We start from the raw sequence: 17,619 nt of genomic DNA on the forward strand, positions 1-17,619 counted from the left end.
GTCAATGGCAGATGGTCCCTTTAACAATTGGAACATGTTTTTTACCTTCAGGTTTCTCAATAGTTTCAGGCTGTTTGCGCTGGTTTTAAGTCGATAATCCAATAAATTTGAGTTGTTGCGTTAGCAATTAATGGTAAATTAAGGGGATTCAGATTTGGGAGTTAGGTCTGATTTGTTTTTAATTGTAGTGAAAAAAAAGTTTAGTGTCAGTGTCAATTCCAGAAGCATGCATGAAATGGCAGAAAGAACATGGAGTTTAAATAGATGCTGCATATATATGTATGTATTACTTTTGGAGCAGGGGCAGAGGGTTAGTTAGGGTGAGAATTGAGGGTAAAATGACATCTGCTCTCCTAGATACAACTGAAAGCCCAGCTTGAAGGTCAGTTGTAGTGAATATATATTTGCTGTCGTAGATATTCATGGAAATATATCTTAATGATTTGACATTTTATGAGCTAAGAGGAGTCCAGACTAAGGGGGTTATTCACTAAAATCCAAATTATTCTCTTTATTTTATTAAAGCAACTTCGACTAAGCTCCCATCCACAATTTTACCTTATCAATAAATGAACACGAAAAAATCTTGGGCAAGAAAACTCAATACAATCTGCAAAAATACAAAACAGTCACAGTTGATGAAAACTCAGATTTTTTTAATTATCACCTGAAAACCACAAATTGTTCAGATTATTTTACGAAACCCCCTAAAAGCTTGGACCTACAAGTGCCGCTTAAAACTACTGGTATAAATATAAAGCCTTTTTCATGATGTTTTGTATGACTTTTCTTAAAAGATGGCATGGGATGTGCGATACAATCTTTTGTTGTATAACCCGGCAAAAATGGTCAACAATAGTATGAAGCATACAAGCATAAAGCAGTTGTTGCAGTTGATACATGTATCATTTGCATACATGACCAGTAAGTGACCATTTTAAAAGTAACTCAATGTTTATTTTCAAAGTGCATTACCATGATACATCACCATTATTTAATCCCTGTAGTGGGAGAATTTAGACATGCTCTTAATGGTTTAACAGTCCTCATTAAGTGCCATGGACCACTTGGGTGTATTGCATAAAATGAATACGTTACTTTCAAATATTCAAATATTTTTTTTTTGGCACTATACTTACTGTACATTAATTACATTAGATTGTAAGCCTTTTCTACCTCTTTTTTTGTTTATAAATACCTGTATGTGTTGATGATGATGATAATAATAATCCAGTTACTTCACCTACCCATATTTTCTTCTCTTTCGTGTTATCAGGCTATACAGTTACACGTTAAGGTTCATATGCAAGATATTTTAAAAATGGATTAGGGTTAAAGGACATGTCAACCCAAAAAAATAGTCTTTTGCCTAATTAAAGAAAATAAAAATAATTCTAAGCAACTTTGCAATATACATTCATTACAAATATTCTATGTTTTTGTTAGTTGTATATGTATTGCTATTGAAAGTAGTTTGTCCCTTTCTTTTCTATGTCCTGGTGGCTTTGGCATTTGAAACAATGTAACACAAGCCAACAATTAACAGACCTGTCTTGCTGGAGGAGACTGGCTTTTGCAACATTGTTTAAAAGTAACAACCAGGAGTAAAGCAAATTACATTTACAAATAACTTTTAGCACTACAGTTTTTAATAAATTCATATTGGAAAATTGTGTTTTCTTTTATTAGGTAATAAAATATTTCTGGGTTGACCTGACTTTTAAGAACATTTCAACTACTTGTAATCATTTTCCATAGCTGTTTATATGACACTCTATGCCCCAGGCTATAACTTATGTTTTAATTTTCCTAATTTTCTTATCATTTCTTATATGTTCTTTTTCTTCACTGATGACCTTTCCTCTGATTGTGCAAACATTCATTGTTTTGAAAAGCTTCTATGAGATCCTGATGTTTCTCACTCCTCTTTCTCAATCTCTAACATCCATCTCTTTCTTAATGAACAAACACCTCATAGTTGTATAATTCTAGCCATCTGAGCATATGGAATATATTTTATTGTATGTTTTGGATGGCAACAATCTTTCCTTAGAAATGTATTTTCTTTCTTTGCAAATCTGTCCTTTCTCTATATACATCATAAGGTTCATCAATAGTGATAGATTTCACATCAGATGTCATAAACTTGATAATACTGATTATAATTTATATAACAAATAAAACCATTGTAACAATGAGCCTTTTGTTAGTGCAGTAAGTAAAGCTCTTGGACAACATAGATTTAGCGTGTTACCAACAATGCTTTGGGTTGCTGCAGTGATTCAAATGGAAAGCAGTTTAATGCAGGAAAAAGTAGTGCACTGCTCTGCTGAACTTCTGGTTAACTTCTGGGTTCCTATGTTGGTGACTGCATCATACAATAGTAAGCATGAAGAAATGTCCATGTAGCTCTGATCTGCAGATATCTTGTGCACATGTGCCCGTCTGGGCATGCAAGTCATGTCACTGGAAGAGGTGAGACAAGATCCTGAAGAAAGGTGAGTGTGGTGACTTCAGAGGAGCACTACATTTCCTGTTTACTTCATATTAGTTGCTTTTTAAGGGAACGCTAATATTTATGATATAGATTAATATTTCAAAGTTTAATATAACTTAAATATGATCAGCACACTTGAGGTCATGGCAATAAATTAGATTAGAGGAATAGAACTAGAGCATATTTGATTCTTTATGGTGAGAGCTGTGAGGTTATGGAATACCCTCCCGGGTGATGATATGTGGCAGATTCTGTTAAAGGAACAGTAAAACCAAAAAAATGAAAGAGTATCAAAATATAATGTACTGTTGCATTGGTTAAACTTGCATGTTTGCTTCAGAAATACTACTATAGTTTATACAAACAAGCTGCTGTGCAGCCATGGGGGCAGCTATTCAAGCTGGAAAAAGGAGGAAAGGCACAGTTTACATAGCAGATAACAGATAAGACACCATTGTATTGGCCAGGGCTTCACTGGTACGTGCCGTGTAACCTGTGTCTTTTCTCCTTTTTTCCAGCCTCAATGGCTGCCCCCTTGGCTACACAGCAGCTTATTATATAAACTATAGTAGTCTATCTGAAGCAAACACACAGATTTTACCTGTGCAGGCTAACAGTATATTATATGCTATTTACTTTAAAACACTTTAATTTTTTCAGTGTTACTGTCCCATTAATGCCTTTAAGTGGGGCTTGGTTGATTTCTTGGAAAGCATAATATCAAAGACTATAGTGATATTGGTATATACATATAGTTTATTTATGTGTGTGTATAGATAAGCTATACAAATATGTAACCAGTATATGCAGTGTTTTAAGTACGTTGAATGAGCTTACTGCTATGCACTGTGGGCCCATGTGCACCCCCCCCGAGACCTTCAATAAAAGGGAACAAACACCAGGATACGTCAAAAGAGGCTGGCACAGGCCAGGACCCACAAAATAGTAAAGCCGGAGTCAGATTGTAAAAGGTTAAAATGCTTACATTTTATTCTCCATAATTAAGAACCAAGGCCTGACGCGTTTCGTGTCCTATGCTTATGACTAAGTGTCCCTGGTAGACCCGAAACGCATCAGGCGTTATCTCACACAGTAGTCCATATACATACTTGTACTTTTGGCACTAGTGCATGAACTAAAGATTTATATCAAGGGATCCCTTTTCCACATGCAGCGCTGCTTAATTTTAATTGGTTTTAGCTAAGGTGTTTTGGCATAGTGATGAATAAATATTGCCTTTTATTTTATTACATGCTCAGGTGTAATCTATTCTAATTGAGTATATTTGAACTACATGGGCAGGGGGTGAAGTCCCAAATCTGTTGCTTATATAGATTTATTCATTTGTTGATGGACACCCCAGCCCATCTGTTCTTATATATATTTGTATTATCGTGTATTGGTGTCACTCAATTTTATGTCTTATTATACTCTATAAAAATCTTTCCCTTTTCTAAAACACGGCTCACTATATTTGATGCTATATGTGTATGTTTGAATTGATTCACCTGCACATTAAATGGATACTGTCATGGGAAAAAACATTTTTTTCAAAATGAATCAGTTAATAGTGCTGCTCCAGCAGAATTATGCACTGAAATCCATTTCTCAAAAGAGGAAACTGATTTTTTTATATTCAATTTTGAAATCTGACATGGGGCTAGACATTTTGTCAATTTCCCAGCTGCCCCATGTCATGTGACTTGTGCTCTGATAAACTTCAATCACTCTTTACTGCTGTACTGCAAGTTGGAGTGATATCACCCCCCTCCCAGCAGCCAAACAAAAGAACAATGGGAAGGTAACCAGATAGCAGCTCCCTAACACAAGATAGCAGGTGCCTGGTAGATCTAAGAACAACACGCAATAGTAAAAACCCATGTCCCACTAAGACACATTCAGTTACATTGAGAAGGAAAAACAGCAGCCTGCCAGAAAGCATTTCTCTTCTAAAGTGCTGGCACAAGTCACATGACCAGGGGCAGCTGGGAAATTGACAAAATGTCTAGCCCCATGTCAGATTTCAAAATTGAATATAAAAAAATGTATTTGCTCTTTTGAGAAATGGATTTCAGTGCAGAATTCTGCTGGAATAGCTCTTTTAACTATTGCGTTTTGAAAAAAACATGTTTTCCGATGACAGGATCCCTTTAAGGTTATATTGGGAATTATAACACTGATAAGAGTGAATCCAATTACACTGATTTTTGAATTTAACAAAGAAAGCTACACTATATATTTTAACTTGTTTTTTCCCCATTTCCCTTTTTGAGGTATGATCAGTAACACCTTTTGGAACAGTGAATTATCTGCAGTGTCAACAGTGTAATTTAAACATATAACACTACACCATAGAGTTTAGAGTCCCATGAGGAAGCTTGTGTCATGTCTCTATGTGAACCATCAGACTAAATTCATACATTACAGGGTTATAAAGAATCAGATCATATTAGGGGAAGTCAGTTCCGGCATATTTACATTTGCAAAAAACATTAAAAGTGGTTGTTCACCTTCAAACACTTTTTTTTCCATTCAGTTGGTTTCAGATAGTTAACCAGAAGTAAATCCTTTTTCTAATTACTTTCTATTTTCTAGTGTAAAGTGTGTAAAATTTCATGTTTCACTTTCTTAAAGCAGCTCTGGGGGGGGGGGGGGTCGCCAACTCTTTAACTTTAAATTGATACATTTAGTTGATACATTGGTTATCTTTGTCCCTTCTGAGCAGAATCCCTGAGTTTCATTAAAAGTTGATACAATAGTTGCTAATATTCCACAGATACTGCTGAGAAATGTATCAAATAAACGTATCAAATAAATGTAGCAAATTGTAACAGTTCGGATGCTCCTGGATCACTGAGCTGCTAGACTGAAACACCAGAGACATGAACATTAAACTTTAAAGGAGACATAAAGGATAAACAAAAAAAGCCTACTCTTGTAGGCAATTATAAAAAATATATGGTGTTGGCTTCACATTGGGCTAAAAACTATAATTATCTTTAAAAATGTACCCTTTATTGGAGGTCCTTGTCTGTGTTTCAAATAAGGGGTGGGCGTGTCCTAATGATCCCTGCCAGAAGCACAGTAGGAGTTGGACAGCCAGTCGCAGCCCTGCAATCACATGCGTAAAGACAGGCTTCAGTTACTATCAGGTCCTGCTGACTGTTGATTGGTTCCTATCCTACAGTGCAGCTTGCTGAGTGCCGCCTGCTAACCCTGCACAGCCTGGGAAAGGAGGCAGCACCATGAGGAACAGATGGGCAGGACTAGTAGGGATTTTGAAGACATTTACAATAAAGTAACCAGAAACACAACTTTTTAAAGCACATTCCTTCTATATTTAAAATAATTTAATGCACTGGTACATTCTTGTTTTTTTTGCATAATATGTCTCCTTTAAACTTACATTTTGGTAAAAACGGTAAGAAATAAAATACGGAAAGCAATTGAAAAACTCTTTGTTTATGGGGAACAATCTGAAAACAGTAGTTGGAAGGTGAACAACCACTTTAAGCTTAATGTGCCTATGCCAGACAATAAATAAATTGAACAGAGCCACTATATACACTGTTACACATATACACCGCCATGTTCTATTTGAAAGAAAGACATATTGTTTGGCCATTAACAATTTAGTATGTTTCTACAGCCAAAGTGTTTAATGGCATGAACAAACATCTGGTAATTCTGATAGAAGCTAAAACCTAGAAAGAAACTTGTGAACACTGTACTTTACATATTTACACCTCCTTTTCCTGTTTTTTTTACCTTGTTATGGCAAATGTTGGGAGCACATTGTGACAATATTTCTACAGTTGTTCCAGTTGCAGTGAATGTTAGTGAAAAAAACATGGCTAACTTTCGTTAGTGGAGCACAATTTACTAACATTTGGGGCTATGTAATAATGTATTTACTGTAAATCCCTTCCAAATGTTTTTAGAAAACATTCAACATTTCTGCTAAAGGAATATTGTGCTGTATTTCTTCTAGATGAGCAGGCGTCTCTGCATTTGCTTAAATGTGGAATCCATTTAATTATGTATTATAGGATTTCTCTGTTTTGTTTGGAAATATAATCTGATTGACCTTTAAACGTCTTTGTAAATCTACCAGTTCTCCCATAACTCTCTTGTTATAGTTTATTTTAATAGGCAGCAGCATCATATGCTTTATATTTTTTCACTGATGCACTACAGACAAGGTTGTATTAATGTCCTTTCTAAATAGTTTTTTGGCTGTATGCACTTTTTTTACACCTTGTGTACACTTAAAATAATGTGAACCTAGAACACCCCACAGAATGTTCTCTTTTCATATGCACTGGATTTTGTTTGGGTGTGAAGGTTTTTTTTTATTAAGCTCTGAATTTTTCTGGTCGTACTTTTAAAGGGAAAATAAAAAAATTTTGGAGGAAAAAAAAAATGTATTCATGATTTGTTAGCGTCCCACGGTGTTTTAAGTCCAATAAAAAAAGTACTACAACTCAGACCTGCCAAGAACATGTAAAAGTCAATGGCAGATGTCCCCATAACAGTTGAAAGATTTTGCGCTGAGTTTCCAAAAAAATCATAACTTTCGGGCAATTTTACTCTAAATTCGTAGGTTTTGAGTGCAAAATCCAAAAATATTTTAGGATTCGGATCTTTTCACGATTTTATTGTGACTTTTTCTGCACAAGAAAGATTTGTGAAAATTTATTGATAAATAGGGGGGAAAGTCAGTGCGGATTTGGTCGGAGTAGTTTTCAGAAAAACCTCCTAAATGTAGTGCCAACAGCACAAGATGTTTTAAAGAACCAATAAATCAGTTAGATGTTAATATATATTTTATTGCAGTCACTTATTGCTATTTCCTTGTTAGACTGTGTAAGACATAATGATTAATTATGAAAATATGTTATATGGGCATAATGATGTCTGTATATACTGATCTTCCTGTTAGTGTATCCAATAGATTGGTGATTGTTATTAGGGGTCTCTTTATCATGCTGTGTAAAAATTGGAGTAAAACGTTACTGTTGATGTAGCCCATAGCAGCAAATTAGCAATTCAATTTCAACAGTTGGATAACAAAATAAAGATCTGATTTGCTGAAATGAGCAACATCACCGGTAATGTTTTAGGGTAGGATTTCATGGTGCGCATGGACCCGACACGTCAATGCGACGTCTCGGATGTTTTACAGAAAACGGAAGTGAACGAGAAATTGCTGCGGATGAAAAACTGCATTTTCATCGGATAGTCGGATGAATGTAGTTGTTTCCTGTGATTTCTCCTTCACTTCCGCTATCTGTAAAACATCCGACACATCGCATGCGTTTAGTCGCATTACGACGTGTCGGGTCCACGCGCACCATGAAGTCTTACCCTTACTCCACTTTTTACACAGTATGATAAATAGACCCCATGTGTTCTATATGTGACATTGAGACATATTTGGTAATGCAGGGGTTTCTATTTCATTTCTTACACTCTCTCTTTCTCGTTATATCTGAGGTTTTTTTCCCACTTTAATTGGAGTTAATATCAGCTTCAGATTATATTCAACCCACATTCCTTCTGGGATATTATGCGTGCTAGTCACATACAAGCAGTGTTCTTCATAGTAAATATATTTAAATATGCTCATTGATAACACACAGTAACCAAAGTAACTGGGCACCAATCTCTTGTCTGTTTTGTAGGGCCATAGAGCCGAGCTAGATAGGGTTAGCTGCATGACTGTGCAATATTGCTGATCCTTTTAGTGGGCCTCCATCGTGCAACCTCCCCCCCCCCCACACACACACGCAATCTCTTTTTTTGGTGGTGAAGGCCTTTAAATTATGGCCTGGGGCTGTATATTCAGTTGGCACTGTTAATCACTTCTTCTGCTCAGAAAACTTTTTCTTTGATGTGTTGCAGGGAGGAGGATGAATATTCAGAGCTACGGTCAGAACACAGTCACAGCCAAATTGAAACCAATGACGACTCACGCAGTATGGACCAAGACCAAACCTCTGTGTCAGTTCTAGAAAATCAGTCCACTATGGTTACTGTAGATATGGGTAAGCATTTACTTTTAAGTATCTATATCATACAAACATGAAAATGTCCTTTCTGATTTTGTATATATCCAACATAGAAGCTGTGAAAAGTGTTCTTTACTTAAATCACTGAATTCTTCTATAGTACTTAATCTAAAGAACACTTTACAGATAAAACTAGGATAATAAAATCGACAAGCAATTTTGTGAAGGAGGATGCAAGAATGATATACAACAAAAGGAACATTATTTGTATACTATACACGTTTCAGTGAGTCATGTGATACAAATTAGGAATCACTAAGCACAGATTAGAACTGATTACATCACTAAGCACCATTTATAAGGATGTATGTTACTGGACGTTCATGGCTCTTTTATATCAAAAGACTAAACAAAAGCGACTTTACTTTAACAGAGATCTCTGTACCAAGGCCCAGGCACTATATTTTTAACCACTCAACATGTTATGCATCTTCATAAATTGTTCATGAAGGTCTATGCAGTAAATATTCATCTTGGAAGTATAAAAAGCTGAGTTCAGTTTTATAGAGTGCTAACCATTAATCAAATCTTGATCCATTGCAATTTATTTTTGTCTATGTCATAAAAGCCACATTCTCTCAGACGATGGTCAGTCCAATATTTAAAATGTACCAGCAGGGCAAACTGTCACCAGCTCACTGACCACAACATCTTTATTGCATTAAGTCTAATATAGACATCTGAACAACCTGAACTGCTTTCAGGCAGGCTATTGTTTCTCCTACTCAATGTAACTGGAGTCACAGTGGGACATAGATTTTTACCACTGAGTGCTGTTCTTATATCTACCAGGGAGCTGTTATCTTCCTATTGTTCTGCTGATATCACTCCAACTTGCAATGCAGCAGTAAAGAGTGACTGAAGTTTATCAGAGCACAAGTCACATGACTGGGGGCACCTCGGAAACTGACAATATGTCTAGCCCCATGTCAGATTTCAAAATTAATTATGAAAATCTGTTTGCTCTTTTGAAAAAATTATTTTAGTTACGAATACTGACACTGAAATGGACAGACAATATAACCCAGAGTTATATATGTTTAGGTTTTATGCAAAGATGCATTCACAGACAGAGAGAAATCGTCATTATATTGTATCACTGGGAAAGTAGGTTTTGCTTAGATGACTTATCAAAGTGACCATGTTGCTTGCCGTCATTGTGACAGGGCAAAGGTTTCACCAGAAAATGCAGTGCTATCTGATCCTGTCACTTTCTATATTGTGCTGCTGCACCACTACATTACATAGCAAAGACAGTGTGACAGCTTTGGGATGACCAATTAGCTTAATTGTAGAGTTCACAATGTTAATTAATTAACTTCAAAGAGAAAGATGTAAAATAATTTTATTATCCAGTGTTATACCAATGAATATATTTCAAAAGACATGCATGCTCGGAAGGATAGAGAAATTATACTTGCTGCTCTTTGCATTCAATTAATGTGGGTGGAAGTTCAAGTACATCTGCAGGCAGAAGGCTTCATCATTTCTCATGGTAATGAAAAAGCTTTAGTCTAATTTGACATGCATGTGTATTATGAAGACTGTAGAATGTAGAGGAGAATTATTAAACCCTGGTCTCATGAGCTGTTCATCTATAAGATTACCAGTATACAATCCTCCTCCCTTCTTTGTTGTGGCTGTTTTTGTTAGCAGGAGTCCATTATGCAGGGGAATTACACTAGCAATCTATTCCCTTCCAAGGACCAAACACGAAGTAGCTTCAGTTTCCCTGTTTGCCCAGTTTAGCTCAAGAAATAACAAAACTATGATGGAAATAAGCATTGTTAAACAGTGGGCTATAGTGCCCCTTGAAATGCAGGGAGAGTTAGTGTAGACACCTATGAGTTCATCATCTCACATTTATGTATCTTTCTAAACATACGGGCAAAAAGTTACTGTTTTAGCCTTAGGATTTGCCAGCAGCGTTGTTGCAAAGAGTAAAAAAACAGAAATGTAAGCATTTTTTTGGCTTTTTGAAGTGATCTGCTGAAATTTACCTGACAACCAGCCATAGACACTCCTTTTAACTAACCTTCTTGTCCCTTGTCAAAGACTATGGGGCAAATTCACTAAAGGGTACATTTTCGGCAGCGGCCGATTCGACACAGTCCGCGCCACTTCGCCAGTCACAAATTCGTTACCACTAAGCTAATTCACTAAAATGCAAAGTTACATCTCAGCAGCTGAATGCTGGCGAATTTTCGTTAGCGTTACTTCGGCAGTGCGAGTGTCATAGCAAAGTTTCGCTTGCGTTAATTTCTGCCTATCGAAACTTTGCTAGCACTCTTGCGCTTAAGTTAATTTGAATAGGGCGGATACCTGAAAGTCGTATGGACGTCTTTATTAGTAATGTTGATGCAAATGCTTGAAGTGGCCACTTTTTCAAACACATGTCCAATGAGCCATAATAAAGACAGAAGAGATCCTCTAATGCCCTAGACATGAGCCCATCCTTATATAAATGTGGCATGCCCCTTAAATTAGTTTAAAAAATTCCTCACACATAAATCTTTTATAGTTTGGACTTTTGAAGGCAATCCCACTTTAAAGTTGCCAGTGTTTTTTACTACTTTAATGGATTTTTGGCTTACCGGATATGATGTCACTGACATAAGATTGAGGAAGTTGTAGCTTCGTTTTATCAGTTCGCCTGGATCTGAGGTGGTGAAGTAGAGCAAAAAGTTGACTGCAAACGAATGCTAGCGATGGTCTTGTTCGCTAGCGAATTGTCCTCTACGCCTGTTTGGCGATGTCCCTGCAGATAGGATTTCTGGCAAATTGCCGCTAGCAATGGCCACTTCACCCTTTTGTGAATCTGCCTCATATTCTTCGGTAGAGAAATGTCATGTTATATTTTCAGAACTAAGCAAGCTGCTTGGAAGTAATGTAAAACCAAACAATGCTCTCCTTGACTTTAATATCTGAAGCTCTATTCTCCTATGATGTTGGAAAACATGTTCAGTATGCTTTTTTCTCTCTTTCAGAAACCTGCAGTGACCTGAACTCTGAGCTCCAGCGGGTGCTAACAGGCCTAGAGAAAGCCATATGTGGAAGAAAGAAGAGTAGCTGCAACTTGTCTGTCGTAGATGTGGACCGACACATTGAACAGCTCACCACTACCAGCGAACACTGTGACCTGGCCATCAAGGTGACAAGCAGCTCACCTTTTCTTTTAGCAACTACGAGCCCTCTGAAAAACGTACAATATCACATGCAAACAACTCATTGTACAGGTACGGGATCCTTTATCCAGAAACCCGTTATCCAGAAAGCTCAGAATTACGAAAAGGCCTTGTCCCATAGAGTCTATTGTATCCAAATAATCCAAAATGTTTAAAATGATTTCCTTTTTTTCTGTAATAAAACAGTACCTTGTACTTGATCCCAACTAAGATATAATTAATCCTTATTGGAAGCAAATCCAGCCTATTGTGGTTATTTACTGTTTACATGATTTTCTAGTAGACTTAGGGGCAGATTTATGAAGGGTCGAATTTAGAGTTCATGGTGAGTTTGTAAAAACTCCCATGAACTCGAAATTCGAATAAAAAAAGACCAATCAAAATTTTTCTCTGGTGAATGGGATCAACCCACAAACTTGAATGAAATTCGATTAGAGTTTTTTTCTGTGAAAATAACGAAATTTTCAGGAAGGCTGCAAACAACTCTAAATTGGTCCCAGGACATCCCCGATAAGCTAAAACAGCAAACAGCAGGTTTATGGTGGCGAATATTCAAACTCTAATTCTCAAATGGCCAGTACATGATACATTTTTAAAATCGAAATCGAATTTTTTTTAAAAACTCTAATCGAATTTTAACTGTAAACTCACATGAACTCGAAATTCGAATAAAATATTTAAATTTTCAAACAATCGAATTTTTCAAACTCCAGTGAATAGGATCAACCTGCAAACTCTAATCGAATTCGAATCAAATTCAATAAATTTTGAAAATCTAATTTTTTAAAAACTCGAATCTAAATTTTAATATTCCCTAGTCAAATTCCACAAAATAACTCGAAAATTCAAATTTCAAAATTAGAAATTCGAATTAGAAATTTGAATTTTCACTTCGAACCTTGATAAATCTGCCCTTTAAGGTGTAAAGATCGAAATTAAGGAATGACCTGTTTTCAGGAAAACCACAGGTCCTGAGCATTCTGGATAACAGGTCCCATACCTGTATATGAATTGAACACATACCCATATACAGACTAGTAAAGTGTGAACTGTCTTATAATGGTCTGTTAACAACCCAAACAATTTAAGTATATTACTTAACATATAAGCAATTTTTTTTAAAATAAAAGTTCAGTTTTATTGCAGTTTGTATATCTTCTTGGATGGCAGGCGGCCGTTTTATTCTGTTGCTTGTACAGCTGTCCTTTCTCTCTCTCAGGCCTATTGTTTTCAGTTGAATTATAGACAATGCAAATTCATTACTTTAGCCAAAAAGCTTTCCAAAAAGTTTTTGTTTTAAGTACAAATATATCTTTTTTTTTATTATAAATTATGCAAAAGCAAAGGTTATATGCAAAGTTATGTAGTACATTTCATTCTTTCAGTGTTACCATCCCTTTAAATGACTAGACATATGCTATGTTTTGGTTAGCCGAGGATGAGTAGAGTATAACAGTGCTTTATTAGCAGAGACACATGCAGGCATTACACAACAGTAAGCTTTCACTTTCCCTTTCAAGCTGTACAGAAAGTCCTGTGTATGCACAGTACAAGTCCTGTGCACAGTGACACCCGCAGGCCATTTGTATAAACACCACATATTCCTCCTATAGAAGCAAAGCATTTGGGCAAATGTAATAAACAACAACAATCCATCTTAAAGCAATAATATACATTATTCACATCACATAGTCCTGGGTCCATGCAGGCAGTTTTCTGATTCTCTCAGTACGCCTTATAGGTTCACTTTCTTCAGGCCTATTGCAGTTGACATCAGGAGTAGGAAAATGTCCTTCATCAAATGGAGCTTCTCTAAAGTCATATCTAACAGGAGCAAGACGGCTTGCATTACATATGCGTCCATCAGACAGGTCATATGTGTATGGTCCTCACTGGCATCTCACTTCAAGTGGTGTAGTAAATTTAGATTGTCCTTGTTTCAGTATTCCTGGTTTCTTAATTCTGACTAAAGATCCAGGCTGAAAGTGCACTTCTCTTGCACCACGTTTTCTGTCAGTATAAGCCTTGCATTTGGCTTGTTGACGTTTCACAATTTCAGCAGTAGATGATTTTGTAGGCACAGTATTTTGTGGAAGTTTGATGTCTGCAACATGTAACTGCATGTAACATGTAACTGCGCTGTAACTGATGTCTGCAACATGTGCGCATCTGTCTGCCATGTAATAATTCAGCAGGAGATGATTGGTTTGTTGCATGGCACGTTGCTCTGTAGTTATTTAGGAACTCTGTTGTAAATACTTTCCAAGATTTCTCAGTAAGATTTGCTGTCTGTAGTGCTTCTTTCAAACCTCTGTTGAATTGCTCGATTTCTCCAGTTGCTTGTGGGTAATACACTGAAGATTTCCTATGCACAATATTCCTCTCTCTCAAAAAGGATTCAAACTCATATGAGACAAACTGTGGTCCGTTGTCTGATATTAACTCCTATGGATTACCTTCTCTGCTGAAGACTGTAGACAGAAATGTTATTACTGTAGCTGATGTTATATGAGAAACAAATGCAATTTCAGGCAATTTACTGTAATAGTCTATTAAGGTTATAGCAAATCTACAGTCTATAGGAGCATCTGTAAAAGGACCGACAATATCAATAGCAAGTTTTTCCCATGCTGAATCAGGGAATGGTACTGGCTGAAGTGGTGGTGTATGTGTGATAGCTGTTTTGTCATGATTCTGACAAGTAACACAAGAATGAATGGCAGTTACCACATCAGCATCCATTGCTCGCCACCAGTATAGTTCTCGTAGTCTTTGTTTTGTACGTACAATTCCTTGATGACTCTCATGTGCAAGTTGTATGAGTTTTTCTCCCAAGGTCTCTGGTACCAGTAATCGATGAGACATAGTGACAATAATTGTATGTTTACTTTTAAGTCGATGTTTATGTCTTAGTTTTATAATTGCTGTAGCTATGTATGGACTCAGTTTAGTGTTGCTAATATTAGCCTGTCCTCCATACCCTGATGAGACACATTAAGACAGATGAAGCTGCCTTACTGATGTGTCAAAATTAGGGCAGAAAATTGGCAGACACAATAGTTCTTCTTGTTGGTCCAAACAGAGGCTTATATATTTTATTGGCTGATTGCATGGAAAAACACACAAGCTTTCTGGGAAAGACCACTTTTTCAGATGTGCTTTCTTTGCACTTAGCTAATAAAGTGTGCAGGAGCTAATAAAATTTGTAGGTTTCTATTTGACCCTGCAAGAGGAATTTGTGTGCCTGTACTATAGTAAAAAAGATGGAGCAGAGTAGGAGTAGACTTCTCTGGGCAATCTGTGCTTCCTTGAGGGTTAAGAAGGAAGAAATACTTTTAGGGCAGAGACACACGCTCAGATTCGGAGAGATTTAGTCGCCCGGTGATAAACCGCCTCTTCTTCAGGGCGACTAATCTCCCCGAAATGATTTCTGCTGGCTAGAATCTAAATCCCCAGCTGGATGGCACTTGGATTGATTTGTTTTCCGAAGTCGTCCGAAGTTTCCTCGTGAGGCAACTTCCGCCGACTTCGGAAAACGAAGAGCACCAATTGGCATCTCGTCTGCGATTTACATTCTAGCCGGTGGGAGGCAGTTTGGGGAGATTAGTCGCCCCGAAGAAGAGATTTGTCGCTGGGCAACTAAATCTCTCCGAATCTGAGTGTGTCTTTGCCCTTAGTTTGTAGTCAGTCCAGCTTATCATCTGGTTAATTACTGTTTTGCTTTGTTTACAATTCCCAGGTTTTGAAACCATAATCAATACTTTTCCAAATCATTATTTGTTTTTGCATATATTTTATAACATTCTAAAGTTTCCAATGCATTTCCTGTTTACAGTATTAATGTTTTTTGCAGACAGTAGAAGAGATAGAAGGGGTTCTGGGACGGGATTTGTACCCTAACCTTACAGAGGAAAGATCACGTTGGGAAAAAGAGCTGGCAGGCCTCCGAGAAGAGAATGAGAGCCTCACTGCAATGCTGTGCAGCAAAGAGGAAGAGCTCAACAGGACCAAAGCTACGATGAATGCTATTCGGGAAGAGAGGGATAGGCTACGTAGAAGGGTAAAGCCAAAGTCCACTTATCCTTATGAATAGTTAATGTGATCCATGGCATGTTTGTTTCTGTAGATAGTTATGACACCTATGGTAATATTGTGGATCAGTAGTGTATATATATATTCATATCTTTCTACAACATTATTTGTTTTTCAGACTTACTGCATATACTGTCATGGGTGTTTAAATTTAATTTATTATCATATTGGTGGCTGACGTTTTGGCCTAGTCTTTGAGAAACGTCATCCGCCAATATGATAATAAATTAAAAATTTTTAAAAAATACTTACTTACTTTGTGAGTGCGGTTTCTATCCGATGAAATATATATATATAAATATATATATATATATATATATATATATATACACACACACATATAATTAAACACCCATAACCGTGTGTGTGTGTGTGTGTGTGTATATATACACAGATATGGGATCCGTTATCCCAAAACCGTTATCCAGAAATCTGTGAATTAGGGAAAGGCTGTCCCTTAGGCTCCATTTAATCCAAATAATCCAAATTTTTATGATTTCCTTTTTCTTTGTAATAATAAAACAGTTCTTTGTACTTGATCCAAACTAAGATATTATTAATCCTTATTGGAAGCAAAATCAGCTTATTGGGTTTATGGTATTTTTTTGGGTTTTTAAGGTATGAAATTTCGGAAAGATCCGGTATCTGGAAAATCCCAGGTCCCGAGCATACCTGTGTGTGTATGTATATATATATATATATATATGTGTATATATATATATATATATATATATATATATATATATATATATATATATATATATAAATAAAGGAGAAGTTATCTCTAGAACTGAACAATTTTTTTTAATTATCAGGCGTTAGATGCATGCAGAGACTTTTCCTCTGAAAGCAGCCAGCAGAGTTTAATGGTCCTTTTTCACCTCTTTCATTACCGAACACTCACTTAAAGTGAATTGAAGTTTATTCCGGCAATGGGAAACAAATTCGTCAGGGTATATTTTACTATGATCTGCTTTGTATGTGGCTGCAGTTTTGCAACTCCCAGTATCCTCTTAGAATGACAATAGGAAGCCTGTTGCTGTTGCAGGGAAGCTCAAGCATTTCAGAGCAATTAAACATAACTGGATTTCACCTCTGTCCCTTTGTGCCAGAGAGGTCATAAATACACCCCTCAAGGGGCCCATCTTGTTTTACTGGCAGCAAGGGCAGCCCCTGTCTGTGAATGAACCTGCTAACTGAACAAACATGGCAATGTTACTTTAAGAAAGCTTTGTTTTGGTGAGATTAGTGCAGGGGGAACTGGGGGAAGTAGTGACAGATGCTTTATCTACCAAAGCTGCTGAGAAATAGAGACAAAAATCTACATTTAAAAAAAAGCACATAACATGGACTGCTGCTTCTCCTAACATGCACTGTCTCTGCCAAGTGATATTGATGGTTCTGCTGCTGCCATCAGTTAATTTGCTGCCTGAATGCAAAATGTTTTATTGCATTATGCTACACTAGTTCTGATTTGTTATAGGCAGCCTGACAGATTGCTGTTCTTGTCTAAAGTGCAGCACAGGTCATGTGAAACCTACACCGGTGTATCATGTGCACCTATTCTCTGCCTGACTCTGTCTTATTCCCTGTCGCTCTGCTTATGTCGCTGGGAGAGCTTTGTGTGGGGTGAAAAGGCAGAAGCAGCCTGTCATTAGGATTAAAGTCTGCTGCAATGCCACTTTTTTAGTTTTAGTAAGTTGCAGACAGTGGTGTAACTAGTTCTTACTGGGCCCCACAGCAAATTAATTTTACGGCCCCCAACCTATCCAGA

The 17,619-nt window shown here is 36.8% G+C and overlaps 1 protein-coding gene across 4 annotated transcripts in view; it reads left to right on the forward strand.

Annotated features, from left to right (window-relative positions):
- Positions 1 to 17,619, forward strand: part of mcc.S (mutated in colorectal cancers S homeolog) — a 173,690-nt gene that overhangs the window by 104,317 nt on the left and 51,754 nt on the right. For all 4 annotated transcript variants that reach the window (XM_018244312.2, XM_018244313.2, XM_018244314.2 and 1 more), the window contains 3 exons: positions 8,402 to 8,544; positions 11,556 to 11,719; positions 15,607 to 15,813. In XM_018244312.2, the coding sequence (XP_018099801.1) occupies positions 8,402 to 8,544; positions 11,556 to 11,719; positions 15,607 to 15,813 (514 nt within the window). The remainder of the gene's footprint in view (positions 1 to 8,401; positions 8,545 to 11,555; positions 11,720 to 15,606; positions 15,814 to 17,619) is intronic.

The sequence above is a fragment of the Xenopus laevis genome, chromosome 1S (assembly GCF_017654675.1).
Source record: "Xenopus laevis strain J_2021 chromosome 1S, Xenopus_laevis_v10.1, whole genome shotgun sequence".
NCBI lineage: Eukaryota > Metazoa > Chordata > Amphibia > Anura > Pipidae > Xenopus > Xenopus laevis.